Here is a 14,687-nt window from a genome sequence, read left to right on the forward strand (position 1 = left end):
ACGTGTTTGGCTTTTCCACAGAACATGACTGGATTTCGGAGCTCCTCCTTTACCAAACTGCTCCTGGTGAACTTTAAATAACCTTGAAGAACACTCAGGCTGTGCTCCTACATGACGCAGGCTTTTACGATAAAATGCTGAATGCCAGTTCTCATCACACTCACGCATTTGGACTTATTTATCTAAGCACTGATCTTTTTTTTCCCCTCATTCATTCTCTTCGAGGAATCCCTGACTATCCTTAAAGGCTTTGGGTTATTTAACTATGCGCTGATGGAGAAACATCACCAAGTGCCACAATATTCCCTTTGAACTAAAAACAACTTATTTAAAATGAGTTGAGTGATCGTTGTATGATGTACACTAGAAGAAACTGTAGCTTCAGTCAGTAGTGAAGCTTAAATAAGAATTGTTTTGTTTGTTTGGAACTCTTGTTGATCATATTGTCCTTTAAAGAGGAAGCTCATCAAGCTATTTTTGAGAATAACAAATGCCAGAAATGTGAATTAAATCATTTGTGTTGCAGGAAATGAGCTACATAGTGCAAGAAAATGGTGTAGACGGGAAAATTAAGCTGAAGAGGATACAACGTTTTAGCAGCTCAATGTATGATGAGTGAAGCTAAACCTGTCGCTGTATAAAAACATTCAGCTTCTGTAAAATGAGGTGTAACTGTGAGCAAAGTCAACATAAAGTTACAAATGATTTGAATCCAGAAGGTTGTATCACCACAAATGAACCATTAGCAGCTGTCATCCACGACAATGAAACCATGTGAGAACATGACAGGGAGGAATCCATACAATGAGGACTTGGCTCGGCACCATGCCGATGCTTTAGGAATGGGCAGGGCGCGCAGAAACGCTTGAAAGAAAAACATGTATCAACAAGAAGTTTCAGATAGTGAGCAAACAAATATGAGCCTTAATGCCTCTGAGTAACAGACAAGTCATCGTGGATTTAGAGTGTCAGGGCTGGGATTTCCATCCTTTCACTGAACAGCCATCTTTAGCAGCTTTTCGCCTGTTAAATTAAAACCAGAACGCTTCTTGGAAAAGCAAGTGTTTAGTTGTAGTTGGAGCCGGTCTCTCTTTTTTTTTGGCACAAAAGTGACCTTAATTCTTAAAGGACTGGGTAGCTTGTGGAATGTCAGTTTGACAGCAGATGAAAGGAAAGTGCAGCTTGTAAATCATGAAGGGAGATGGACCGGCTTTCTCAGGTGCCACATCTTAGCAAATGCAGACTCCTTCTTTTGTGGTGTTGCTCCAGGCTCACCTTGACGAGAAAAGCGCTCGTTCAATGAGCACATGCAATTACGCTTCTATGTGTTTGGAGTAGGGCTCCAACAGAAGCCATCAAAGTCTCCTCTGTTCCCTCAAAGCTCATCTATTTACAAATAGGTTCTAGTAAATAGCAAGTGAGCTGGGACCCCTACATCTGAGATGTGTGTAGCCATGAGACGGAACTTGACACCGAGGAGCGCACAGAGCTCGGAGATCAGGTTAGAAACATGCATCGCAACAGAACATCTCCAAATCGCATTCCGCATACTGAAATCTAATCCGAGGACATCAGGATGTGTGACATAATCCCCAAGACATCTGAAAACTGCGCTCCTCCAAACAGGGCTCCAGGGGTGGTTTGGAGAGATATGCGGACCTCTGTTACTCACTGTTTGCTCTGTTGCAGGGATCTATAAAAGAGGGGCGGACACCAACTGCCCCCCAAACGTCAGAGCGCACTGAACTATAAATCTCTCCAAACTGCTCCGTGCGCCCGGTGCGGTGGTTATGCGCAGACATCTGTCCTGCTTCAGTCCAATATGAGGACAACGCGTGTGGAGACCCCCTCGAGCTACACAGACACTATCTGACCCCGGAGAACATGGAGAATAAATACCCCCCCTCCATCTGTGTTGTTTACCACGACGAGATTAGTGTAAAAAAAGGTTTGATTTTTCTAACGCCGTTCTGGATGTAAGGGCGCTTTAACTGCTTTATCGAGAGGCAACACAAGGCGTTCTTGCGCTCTGGAAAGCAAATATTGAACACCTTATGCGCCCTGCTTACGTGCTGGAGGGGCTGATGTCTTCATTGGACTCCTTTCTGTCGGAGATGGTGGATCTCTCTCGGATTTCCAACGTGGAAACGTAGCATCCAATTAATCAGCGCTTGCAACTGTACCCCCCGTAAGGCGCAGTGGCACTTGGTCCGCTCTCTTCAACACCTACCTTTGGACTCCAAAGTGTGGAGAGAGACGCATGGTTTGGCTGGTGCGCCGGATCGGAATATGAAAAACATACCTGGTGCCAGTATTTCTGCCTTTTTACTATTTGGACACAAACTGAATTTGAACTCGCTCTCGTGAAATGTTCCCGTTCGCGGTTGTTTGAAATGATTCATGCGGCTGAATCAGCTGGGGAACACTAAATGAGTGGCGTTTTCGGTTTGGATTTTACCACCAACAGCCGAGCGAGTTTCAGGTCTGCATGGGCCATATTTAAGGTAAGTGAACCTTGATATATTTTTTTATGATTTCAGAGTGGAAAAATTAAAAAACGCTGCCACAGCTTCTGATGCGCAAAAAAGGACGAACGAGCTTCGCTTCGGTGTTTCTGTTCAAAACAGCAGATCAAAATGGAAAAAACGCAAGTTATGCATTTGTAAAGACAGTTGTTAGGACTTTTGCATAGCATGTTTAAGCCCAGTATTTATCCATGCATAGCTGTTTAGGTTCACTGCAGACTCAACATGCCATTAGACAGAGTCACGTAAGCTTTGGGGATCGCCATCTGGCCAAGTCACACCATTATTTAGGCTATCGGTGCCAAAAAACGCTTTGGTGCGTGCTTTAACCAATGCATTTTTGTGTGAGGCGCACCCTCTGTGCCTCATTACAAGTAGCAAGAGCTTTATCACAACAACGTGAATATATCATGTAGTGACCCCAATAGCTGTGACTGTTAGGAGAGCATGGGAAATGTGAAAACGGCGCTTTTACGCACAAAATTACGCATTTTAAATTGATTCTCTCCATATTTTATTTCCATTTTCCGTGGATTTTTTTCATTAATAACTACAATATTTTTTATTATCTTTCTTATATTCATAATTTTCTGGTGGCTTTAATCAGATATCCGTTTCTACAGCGCACAACAGACAAAGTGAAGATCAAAGCCTCTTGACATGATGACACAGTTATTAATACAGAATGAGTCAGGGTAGGTCTGGCCACAACACTGTTTCAAGCACTTTGCTGACTTCATTGCAAACTAGTTGGCGGACATTCTGGGTGTGTGTGTGTGTAGATGTGTGTGTGTGTGTGTGTGTTTCTAATCATTTTGTTTTGGACCCCCTGATTTCAAATAAAAAAATAAAATAAAAATCCCTCTTTTCATTTTGCAGCTTTCTTCATAGGAACTGAGTCTAAGATGAAGTTATGGGATGTTTTGGCCACGTGTTTGTTGCTCCTGAGCTCTGTTGCTACACGGCCTCTCTACCAAAACACTCAGCCAGCCAAGAGGACTTACTTCCCCAGCAGCTACAGTGATTCTGTGTCCCTGTCTGTGGAGGACGAAGAGCCATCGTTCCAGCGCGAAGACCACAACCTGCAGGAGATCTCCATGGAGGATCAGTGTAAGGCAACATGTTCCTGCACATGTGTGATTGTCTCGTTAACATGGAGGGGGTTTTACTTTATAGACATTATATAATTCAGACACGAATGTTGGTTTGATGGCAAAGCAATTTCTGCAACTAACTACACTTGAGAAACAGCACGTAAAGCCGGTGAGCTGAGCCAGCAGTGACGAGTCCTATATTGATAAGGCTCTCGGAAAGGCGGGTTATCATGCTGGAGATCTTAATTTGTGTTTTATTGCTGCTTTTGGTTACATCATGCTGATGTCAAAACAAACCCGCAGCATGTAAAAGTGTACAAGCGGCTCCGGTGCCACTCAGAGGTCACGCTCCACATTTCCCCTTCTCCCTTTGTTTATGTTCACCCCTGCCTCTCTGCGACTTAGGCACCCGTGACCTTTACCCATCTGCCAAAACTCAGAAATCATGGCGTGTTTTAGAGGGAGGCACGGTGAACCAGGTCACAGGAGGTTTCAAAGCAGAGAGACTAGACAACACCGGAAAGTTTGAAGCACCGAGCGAGAGTTCTGTGTTTATGTTCATTTTAACAGCGACGGTGGGCAGGAATTTATTTTGTTTGGATCAATGTGACACTGTATCATCTTCACACAGAAGTAAACGCAGCCAAGAACTAGATAAGGAATGGAACATTTGGACGAGTGTTTGTCCCGCCACCTCGGATTCTGTTTGGACCGTGGTGACATCACTGATCTGCGGCGTAACCTAAGATTATTAACTTTGTGCTAATAGAGTAAACAACGCTGTAGCTCCGGGACGTTTGGTTTGTGCACAATGTCAAAGAAAAAAAGGAGTTTTCGCTTTCAATCTAGGTTGAGAATGTGCAGACACCGGCTTTATGAGGAGGCCCAGATATTTTAAAGGGGAACCAAAGAAAATCAGTGGTTATTGATTTTTCTTTAGACTCTGCAAAAATGATGGCTTAAGTTGCGCCATGAATCGCTCCATTTGCTGCCACTGGTGTAGTCTGTCAGCAGGTGTACGCCGTAGCCTCCCTGGCTGTCAGCTGACATACAATAGGAGGTGTCTAAATCAAAGGGTAGGTGTGTCTAAACAGATTGGTCCGAGCTCACCTGATACGCGAGCAGCGGCCCAATCAGCTGTGGAGCGCAGGCGGATCAGATGGCCGGCGCTCGGCTGGAGGAACAGCTAGGAGAGGACAGACAGGTGACACTGTAAAGGCTGCGTTAACCACAACACCACCCACCAGACATCGTATCCGCTGCTCCGACTTCTGGATGCACGCACGACATGACGACACACTAACACACACTAACACACACTAACACACACACACACACACACACACAGGTAATTTAATTTAAATTTGACTAATTGATTCATTTAAGAAGATTATGTCTTCATGATCCTCACAGATATTTCATTGTTGTCGGACCCGCAGGCGTTCAAGTAGGAGAGACTTTACTCCTTAATCGAATCAACATGTAACACAGGAGGGTCCAAGACTTTGAGTCAGTCCTCATCAACCTCGCAGCAGATGGCAGAGAGCTGCGCCGCTGCATGTTTTGAGTTTCGAGCAGACTACAATCTGCTTCATCTAAATGACTCAAAGCATATGATTTCCTTTTTATTCTGCCTTTGAAGTCTAGGTGTTCTAAAATTACATCCATCAGAGATCTAAATGCATCTTTCTAGGTGTTGAACTGGTCTCTGCCTACTGTCTCCAGACAGACAGTTCCTGTGTGAAAGCTTGACGGCTTAACTTAAGCTGGATATTTAACCTTTAACACTTCAGTCTTATGTGATAGGAACCTCATGAAGGCAGACATGTTATTTATCCACGATCAGCCCTACATTTTTTTTTTTTTTTGCTTCCTTCTCTGACTAACACAAATATCAAAATGGAATTGACAACACCCTCTGACCTTCAGCCTCCAACTCATCCCCCATCTTGAATGGAGTGAAAGCAGGGCACCAGCAAAACCTGCATATGAACAACTCTGGACTGCTTTCTGCATTCCTCTGCCAAACACTAACCCATACCGTTTCTGAACTGCACATTTCTCAAAATTTATGGACACTGTCTGGATTTGTTTTGGACACTTTGCCATGGATATGTGAGCTGACCATCAGCACCAATGCACATCATTCTGTTCAGCACAAACGACACCTCAATCCACGTTCGGTTTGTTGAACCGAACTGGCAGCAGTGCATTTATTCAATTCTGCAAATTACACACATATGGTTTATGGTAATTTGTGTGTTTATAGGAATAGTTTGACATTTTGGGAAAAATGCTAATTGCCCCTCATGTGGAGAATTACATGAGAGTTTGGATCCATTCATGTTTGTTAAATTGAAGGCTACTGCGAGCTTATCTGAGCTCGGCTTAGTTTGAAGACTGAAAACAGTCTGTGTAGTTTCAAGCCAAGCAAAAGAAACACGAGGACGTTTCTGTCTGGTCAAGAAATAAGCTTTCACAAACCAGATTTATCAGCTGTAGTTTTTGATCTGTGGAGAAGCCAGCATGTAGATTGGATTCTAAACTTTTGAGAATTTGCACACCATCATGAAGTTAATAGCTGTGTCTGTGTGTTCTTTTGCTGAAATCCCTGGTTGTGTAATGTTTTCACACCCGTCATGTAGTATCACTGTGCTTGATTTGTTTCTATTCCCACAGGGGCGTTTAAAGTTTTATCTTATCTGCTCATGCAGTCTTTCAAAACACTAAATAATTAATGTTGCAGATGACTGTAGAGCTGTTTAACATCCACGACTGCGTAGAAATCATTACTTTAAATCCAACTTTAGTAAATCTGCTCCTTCTCTACTCTCCAGATGACATTGCCGGTCCTTATCCAGAGCAGTACGATGACGTGATGGATTTTATCGAGGCTACCATTGGCAGACTCCGGAGATCATCGGAACCCAGCGGGGGCTCCAGGGGACGGAAGGAGCAGAGACAGAGAGGAGCAGCAAACACGGGAGGCAACAGGGGCGGCGGGAGAGGACATGGCGACCGGAGGCGAGGCCGAGGCCGAGGGGGAAGCCGAGGCGGTAAAGGAGGCCGAGGTGAGAAAGGGAGGGAGAGGATATCGGTGCAGAGTCGAGGCTGCTTGCTAAAGGAGGTCCATCTCAACGTGACGGATTTGGGGTTGGGCTACCAGACTAAAGAGGAGCTGATCTTCCGGTACTGCAGCGGCCCCTGCATCGAGGCGGAGACCAACTACGACAAGATCCTGAACAACCTCACACACAACAAAAAGCTGGACAAGGACACGCCCTCTCGCACCTGCTGTCGACCGATCGCGTTCGACGACGACTTGTCCTTTTTGGACGACAACGTGGTGTACCACACGCTGAAGAAGCATTCTGCCAGGAAGTGTGGCTGCGTCTGAGGAAATGTGACAAAACGCCAGCGTCAGCGAACTGAGGATCACCTTTACAAGCTGGTGCCGCGAAGGGAGGGATTACTGTTGGACAAGTGTATACGAGGTCAAACAGGGATTGCATCGTCCCTTAGTGTCAGTAGTCATCAGAGGAGATGCAGGTGAGTATGCTGAGACCACCTGAAAGACACTGGAACAGCCGCTCCAAAGCAACCTGTACATTTTAACGTTGACAGTCCGTGCTCAGTCCTCCAGATCCCGTTACCAGTATCTGACTGTTCAGACACATGCAAAAAATGTATCAGGTGTGCACCGATTCGCAGAAGATTAAATACTGTTACACGTTCAGATTTGCTAACTGTGCTGTCTAAAAAGGCGAGAGTGAAACTAGAAGAATTAATCTCCCAGGAACATCAGTTTGTCCATAACTGGCTCTTAAGACTCCAGATGAATCCACAGATTTGAGGAGATCGTTTGGTTGCAGTCGCGTCCACAGCGTAGCCCTGGATGTTTGCGTTCAGAGCCAAGGAACCACTCCGGAGTGCAGCAAAGACTTTTTGGTGCAACGCATCTACATAAAATCCAATCATATATATATATATATATATACATACATAGTATATATAGATACGTGTGTGTAAGAGGTATATTTATTAAGATGGAATTAACTTATTGTTATTTATTTCAATCCATTTTACGCAAGAAATTGTCTTTTTTTTCTTATTTATTTAAAAGCTTTGTTTGTCCTGGATGGTGCCAAAGTGGAGCATTTTCTCATGCAAAATCTCACAAGGTCACCCAGAACTGCTCAAACACTTTAATAATGCTTATTCATGCCACTTAGATTCCAGAGTTTCTCCTTTCATGTGTCCAAATGATCATCATTAGCTATCAAGTTCAGGAAGGACAGACGGCGAAGGAAGTGGAGGGGACCAATAGAAGACATTTGATAGAAGTGATGTGTTGTTTTGAAGCATTGTGAGGAACGGCAGTAGTTCACCTCATTCTCACTCACGTGACCACGCTAAGACAAAGAGGGGGGAAAGCTTCAGCTCTCTCCTCACAGCACCCACCTATAGACTCCCATCCCTTCATTAATGCTCTATGTTTACAAGGAAATAATTCTTTGCTGCTGTTTATTTTCAAAGGCAATTTTCACATGAATAATCCAGGACAGATTTAAACAGAAGCCATAACGTCTTTTTAAATTTTAAAAATCAGCATGAGAGTGGTGGTCTCACAAAGATCTGTACGTGCCTTTGAGGATCCATCCTTTAGGTCAAAGTACAGAAGCTGCTAGAATACCTGCCTATCAGCGTACGTTATCCGAAACCTCACTCTGGCCTTGCACCAAGTCTGAGCAAAGGCTTTGCAGCGGTTACTGTCCCAATAGGCTTTAAAGTTCACGGGACTGCCTGTGTTTCTGTCTGAGCTCTGACAGACAGGTCTTATTCCCTCAAAGGGGATTTGAAAGTGATCCTCTAACACGAGTCTTAACCAAATATCCCCGCCGGCAAAGGCCGTTTAAGGAAGATCTAGCTACTGTAGTGGCTGTCATCGTGCAACTGATGTAAATATCTCAAGACTAGACGTTTCGACAAAAGAGTATGTTTTGGAATCGCCGAGCGAAAAAGGCAAACGTGTTGGCTCGCGTGTGACGACTTGTTTTAGCCGAATTTATTCCCGAACTGCAGCAGAAATTTACACGCAGCAAAAAACAACAAGAGGCTCTTTAAAAGCACGTCGCCGTGCCCTGCGAGGGGGTCGTTTTAAGTGGAACAAAGAGAGCCCTCGTGTAGGTCTTGATGTTAGCATGGATTAGGGACCAAGGTATCTGTGCCCACCCAGCAGCAAGCAAGCCAGCTTTACTGTGTAATCCCCCTGCACAGAACAAATCCACTGCATCAAGCTGAATTTAGGCCAAACACTACACAGAGAGGGGAAAAAAAAAAAACTCTTAGCTTTTATCACAGCATACCTCATCAATTGGATCATCTTCCCCTTTTAACAACTGATTCGTGCGTAAGCCTTTCCAGATGAGATTGTGCAGTTAGGAGACTTCCTCCCAGAAGCCCCTCGGAGCGCCTCACCACTCATCGATACCATACATTAAAGTGTGAACTGTGACCACTCCGCCCTCTCATCTTCAAGACTGTTCTGCTCAGCTGTTCATTATCCTCTGCATCTGGTGCAAAAGCAAAGCAAAGCAATAGGTAAAGATGCTAAGGAATCCTCAGTGTTAATATTAGAAGAAAGGATTGCATTTGTTGTCACTCCGTTAACACCTCTGTGAAAAAAAAACAAAAAGAAAAACAAACCTGTCACGTCGTCTCACTTGTTTTGTGTTACAGAACCAAAGCTCTCGGCAAACTTTATTTTTGTACAATATTCATTTTATAACTTTTTACAGAATTAAACTTGTTTCTATTAAATGAACACGTCTCCTGGTGTCGTGCCATGTACAGCGCTCCAACCGGTGCCAGATGGGGGCTAATTTGCCGGGATGTGTTTACGCAAAGCATCGTGTAAAGTCGAGGATGAAAATTTGGGTTAAATGGGAGAATCGCGAGGATGCTTCGCGAGGTGGCCTCTGCAGTGTGGCGTCCCCCTTCTGTTCTGCATTCTTGAGCCAGAGCCCGGGGTCGTACAGTAAACAAAAGCCAGCAGTAAAGCGCCACTAAGTTGTAAATCATGGCCGCTGGAGAATGTTTCCACTGTGCAAAGAAGATATGTAAATGCTGATGAGAAAATGGCAGAGGTGCAGACAGTGAGTCATGACTCGCAGTGTGAAGCTGAGGTACTACACCACTTGTTTTCATGTCTTCTGGGAAAAGTCTCGTCTTCTTGTAAGAGCGACTCCCGAGTCTTTATAATTTATTCCTAAGTTTCTGTCTGGCTTCAAAATACTGACCAATAAAGCATCGTAGCATTTAAGCATTTCATTCTGTCACGAGGCCAAGTCCCTTCACTGCCGAGGCCAAAGAAACTAAATATATAAGGTGTTTGGCTGCGCAAAGCCTGCCTGCCAAAACAATTTGTTTTCGTCCTCATTTGTGTGACTCAAAGGATTAAGTGTGGCGATATTTTGTATTTTTCATGTTGTCAGCAAATCCCATAAGTCCAACACCAACAATGATCTGATCTCCCTAACAGTATTATCTGTGAGACCAAAGCCTGACATATAGTAGCTTATTTGTTTGTGCCATGTACATCGTGTCCAAAACCACATCCGTGCGCCACATGTTTTCACCAGGTTCCTTCAATACGACGAAAATGCCACTGTAACTTATTTAGTGGAAACAACCACCCACACACACACACACACATGATCCTCCTGCTGTAAATACTCACTATTTCACCGAATCTGCAGATGAAGATATAAACTAAGTTCTGCTATTTTATTTTATTTTTGCCTATATTATATTTTTCTATACTTTTATTGACAGTAAGAACCAATGAGTTTGTGACAGAGGGCAACAGACAGAGTAAAAAAGTTGAAAAATACAGTTGTGACTCGATTATCCGACCCTTAACAATCCGAAAACCTTGCTATCCGACAGGTTTTTAGGAAAAACGGAACCCATTAAAAACAGCCTTAACATACCGACAGCCTTGGATTCTGACTCCAACATGACATTTTATGTCACAAATAAGAACGTAAGCTACGTTCAGACTGCAGGACTTAATGCTCAATTCAGATTTTTTTGCTAGTTTGTTCACATTTCCAATTAAATGCTACTTGTATGTGATCTGCTGTGTGAACTTCATATGACCCAAAAGTGTCCCGCATGCACAGAAGAGGACACAACGACGTCACACACAGCAAGCGTGCTCAGTGTTTACGTAAGCATGGATGGTGGCGCCGCCGCCACTGGTGGAAACGAACTGTGACCACTGTCCTAAACTGGCATCAGCAGTCAAGTACTGCCTGTGCGTTTCAGCCACTTCCACCCCGTCGGAGCGCTCCCCTGGCGTGGAAGTGTCCCCCGATCGTGCTGAATATTCTTATATTCATCATTAATTGGGCCTGAATATCCAGAGACCAGAAAGTGCTATTGGGACCAGCCCTACTAGTTGTTATAACAACTATGAACAATAATTAACAACAAATGACCCTTCAAGCATCAAGCCCTCCTTGTATCTCGACCTCCGTCTTGACAATCCGACAGCCTTGCTATCCGACATAAAAGAAGGTTTTACATTTAGTGTCGGGTTATCGAGTCACGACTGTATTGACTGAAATTATTGATTGATGTTGGTATTTTCATGGGATTTGTTGATAATAAGAAACACACTGAGTATACTACCAGGTGTGACTCCAGCCTTGGTCTAAAATCCTCAAATGTGGTTCAATCTGGCCAAGCTGAATGTAGTTGTAGCTGACATGGAGACCAGAGGAAGTCTAATTTTAGTAGCTGTCGCGGGAGAAGGATGCTCGAATGAAAACTGAATGCAACAAGGACTAATTTAAATAACCTGTGGGATAAACAGAACTCATACAACTGTTTATTGCAGCAGTAAAACCAGCATTCACCTTCTCTACACAGTGGGCACAGACAGATACCACTACTGTAAGTGATGGAATGCTTCTTTGTAATTTGAGTGAACTGAGCCTTTAATAGGTCTGTATTTAAATGCCTCTACCTGCAGGCCATGGTTCCAGCTCCACGCAGAGCTTCTCCTTTGTCTGCGCTCGACTGTCCCACTTTAATCAAACTGCAATCAGTCCTCACCTCCCGCTGCTGGCTGACGACGCTTCTCTTGAAGGGTTTGACGTCAGCTTCTCCCCGTGAAGCCAATCTCCTCTTTCATACATCACTCGTTGATTCAGCGCTTCCATATTTCTTCCTCTGGTATGTCTTTGTCTCACCTCCATTTTACGGTCACTGCACCTGTGCCAGGACACCGAGACATTTAATTCTTGTAGTTTCGGTCGGCCGAGAAAGATCACTCGACCGTTTCACGTCACTGAGCAGAAAGAGCAGCGACTGGGACTTTTCACGGAACACGAGGTAACGTCAGATGGATCGGTGCTTAACTTTACTGAGCAACTGGTGGGAAAACAGCAAATCTGTGTGTCGTCATGCTGGTAAAGTTCTACATTTCTACCGAATAATAAATGTATTAAAAAAACAAAACAAAAAGACAACTCACATCAGCATGCTGTTGTTGGCAGAAGATGCATTCCAATTAGATGTACACAACACAGAAGGCAACGTGGCTTTCATTAAATCTGTATATTGTGGGTTTTCCCTGTCAGTCTGAGTATTTTAGATGCTGCACAGGTCATTGAAGGGACTCCTAAAGAAAAGGACGATTTGTTTGTTTACAAAGACAAAAAAAAAGTGTGACAGGAAACAGTCCAAACTTCATTTCACTCACCTTGACGTGTGCTTGAATGCTGCAGAAAAAGCTCATAAAGGCAACTTGGTATTAGGATCATTTACTAGGATCATTTAAAAAAACAGGATTCACCATACTAGAAAATTGCTGCATCTGCAATGACATGTAATTCAACACTGGTGCAAAAAAGTATCCTGTAAAAGCAGCAGCACTGACCGGGACTGTGTGTGCCGTCTGCGTATCTTCAGGTTTGAGCTCGCAGAAAAGGTATGTGGCAGAAGTATTCCTTTGATCAGCTGCTAAAACAGATCTGTCGCTCCGCTTCACTTTGGATAAAACATATCACTATTTGACAAGAGGATACAAATTCTTTTATTTAGGTTTCGGAATACAGTGTGTAGAAAAAAAAACAAAACAACTAAATTAGCAGATGATTGAATGGAGCTTTGTATATCACAACCACCCCAAAAGTACAGCTTTTAAAACTGTCAAGCCTTTTAAAAACATTCCAAAGCAAAACTGGCTGAAATTTTTTGTTCTTCTTTGTGATTTACTTTTTATAAACTGGCAAAGTGTTCTTCATGGTGATGAACAGCTCCAAAACCACAAAATCTGGAGCCGATTTATGAGGCATTAGCAAACTCTGGAGATGTAGGGTGAGAGGAGGATGGAAATGATGAAAATAAAGTCTATACAATCAAGAGTGACATGAAAAAAGCCAAGTTTTTCCAGTGGCTTATGAATCGCAATGAGAGGAACATAAACCTGTATAAAATTATATTATGCTTGCACAGTGAAAATTCCATTTAGATTTATGTGCTTCCCCCCCTTTAACACAGAAGCACGCACATAAATGCTTAATAACATTACGGGGTGGGAAGACAATTTAGCAATTTAACTGATGCTCCTAAGCAGAGTTCTTGACAGTACCTCTGTGTTCTAGCCCACCCTGTGTGCTGTCCTGCATTAAATGAGCTGCTGTCTATCAGATCTTGCGTTTCTTCCACTCGGGTTCTTTGTCAGCTTCCTCATCCTCCTCTGATTCCTCTGCAAACACGGGCTCTGGCTGGGTCCTGCAGGGATTCAACAAAAAGGAGTAATGATTTAACTGTTTGTTCAGACAACTTCAGAGCAAAACAATGAACTGTTTAACAAAGAAAATAACTCGATGACAGCTGTGTGGCAATGAATTAAGTTAGAGTTTATCATTTTAGCGGAATTATTTCTTCATTTGAGAGCAAATGAGGTTTAATGAAGTTCAGCTGCGAATCTTTAGGAGTTACATGGAGCAGAAAAGATTGTCCAGGAACAGAGATTATTAATATATGCACATACTGATGAGGTCTGCGTGGCCTCTTTTGCCTATTTTAATGATGAGTTTTACGTATTTTTAAAGGCCCTTTTACAAACAGGCGTAAGCTATAAATGCTGTGATATGTGGCATTGCTTCACGCTGCATACTCCCAATAAATAAACATTAAAGAATCCAATAAATTCCAATCTAAAGCTGCTTTTCATAAAGTCGCTCCTCCTCCGAGAATTAATTGGACGTTTAAGGTAATTTCAGGCCAGCAACGAGAGCTGTAACAACCACTATTAGCATACTGTCTGAGAAAACACGCCGAAACACGGCTAATTTACTCCATGTGATTTACCTACTGTAATGTGTATTGCTAGCATACTATATTTAACCGAAGACTGTTTGCCTGCAGTATGCGAAACAGAGTGTTTGATTTGGCTCGCGGCTTTGTTCCGCGCTTACATAGCTGTCTGAGTCTGATAGTGATCTAAATCTGTCCGTTAGCCTCCTCTCTGCAGTTTGAAGTGTGTACCTGTAAAGCTGCACAGCCTTTTTAAACATTCATGTGTCACACCGGTAGAGAGAAACCCAAGTACCGTCACAATACCATAATTAGCAATACTCATCTTACACTGTCTGCTGATGAGGGCCAGCCTTGAAACGGGAGAGGCTGGCTGACAGAAACAGTCGGACGGACACAATGTGCGAATGATTGATTCTCTTACTGTGTGTACGCTGGGGCGACCCAGTACGGGTTCTCCGACGCCTCCTTGGCGTGACGTAGGATGGCTTCTCGCGGGTTGCTGTCATCGGTTTTGTCTAATGCGATGTTCTTCACGATGAATGACGACAGGGTGCCACCGTGAGCTGCCACTCGGCCTCCTCGGCCTGTCGGGACACAAGATCACTGAATTAAATGTAGTTAAGGCTTAAAGATATGAAAGAAATCACACATGCATCTTCTTAGAAACGTCATGATTTATTATGTTCATCCATTATCTCCATTATCTATACACCTCACTAGGGTCATGGGGGGG

General features: G+C 43.6%; 2 protein-coding genes across 3 annotated transcripts in view; one reads left to right on the top strand and one right to left on the bottom strand.

Annotated features, from left to right (window-relative positions):
• Window positions 1-2,432: 2,432 nt before the first annotated feature.
• On the top strand, window positions 2,433-8,723 carry gdnfa (glial cell derived neurotrophic factor a). Its single transcript, XM_008286470.1, has 3 exons — window positions 2,433-2,504; window positions 3,405-3,635; window positions 6,457-8,723. Exons 2-3 carry the CDS (start codon window positions 3,431-3,433, stop codon window positions 7,014-7,016), a joined length of 765 nt encoding a protein of 254 aa, XP_008284692.1. The 5' UTR covers window positions 2,433-2,504; window positions 3,405-3,430; the 3' UTR covers window positions 7,017-8,723.
• Window positions 8,724-12,698: 3,975 nt separating this feature from the next.
• Window positions 12,699-14,687, bottom strand: part of wdr70 (WD repeat domain 70) — a 49,593-nt gene continuing 47,604 nt past the window's right edge. For both annotated transcript variants that reach the window (XM_008286473.1, XM_008286472.1), the window contains 2 exons: window positions 14,376-14,538; window positions 12,699-13,423 (listed from right to left, as the gene is read on the bottom strand). In XM_008286473.1, coding sequence (XP_008284695.1) covers window positions 13,336-13,423; window positions 14,376-14,538 — 251 coding nt within the window. In that variant the 3' untranslated portion in view covers window positions 12,699-13,335. The remainder of the gene's footprint in view (window positions 13,424-14,375; window positions 14,539-14,687) is intronic.

Source organism: Stegastes partitus, unplaced genomic scaffold (assembly GCF_000690725.1).
Source record: "Stegastes partitus isolate 25-593 unplaced genomic scaffold, Stegastes_partitus-1.0.2 Scaffold456, whole genome shotgun sequence".
Taxonomy (NCBI): Eukaryota; Metazoa; Chordata; class Actinopteri; family Pomacentridae; genus Stegastes; species Stegastes partitus.

Bases quoted from the DNA above. Each gene is read 5' to 3' on its own strand.
- gdnfa (XM_008286470.1), top strand. From the start codon at position 3,431: ATGAAGTTATGGGATGTTTTGGCCACGTGTTTGTTGCTCCTGAGCTCT. The intron at 3,636-6,456 runs GTAAGGCAACAT...TCTACTCTCCAG, and splicing joins GATCTCCATGGAGGATCAGT to ATGACATTGCCGGTCCTTAT.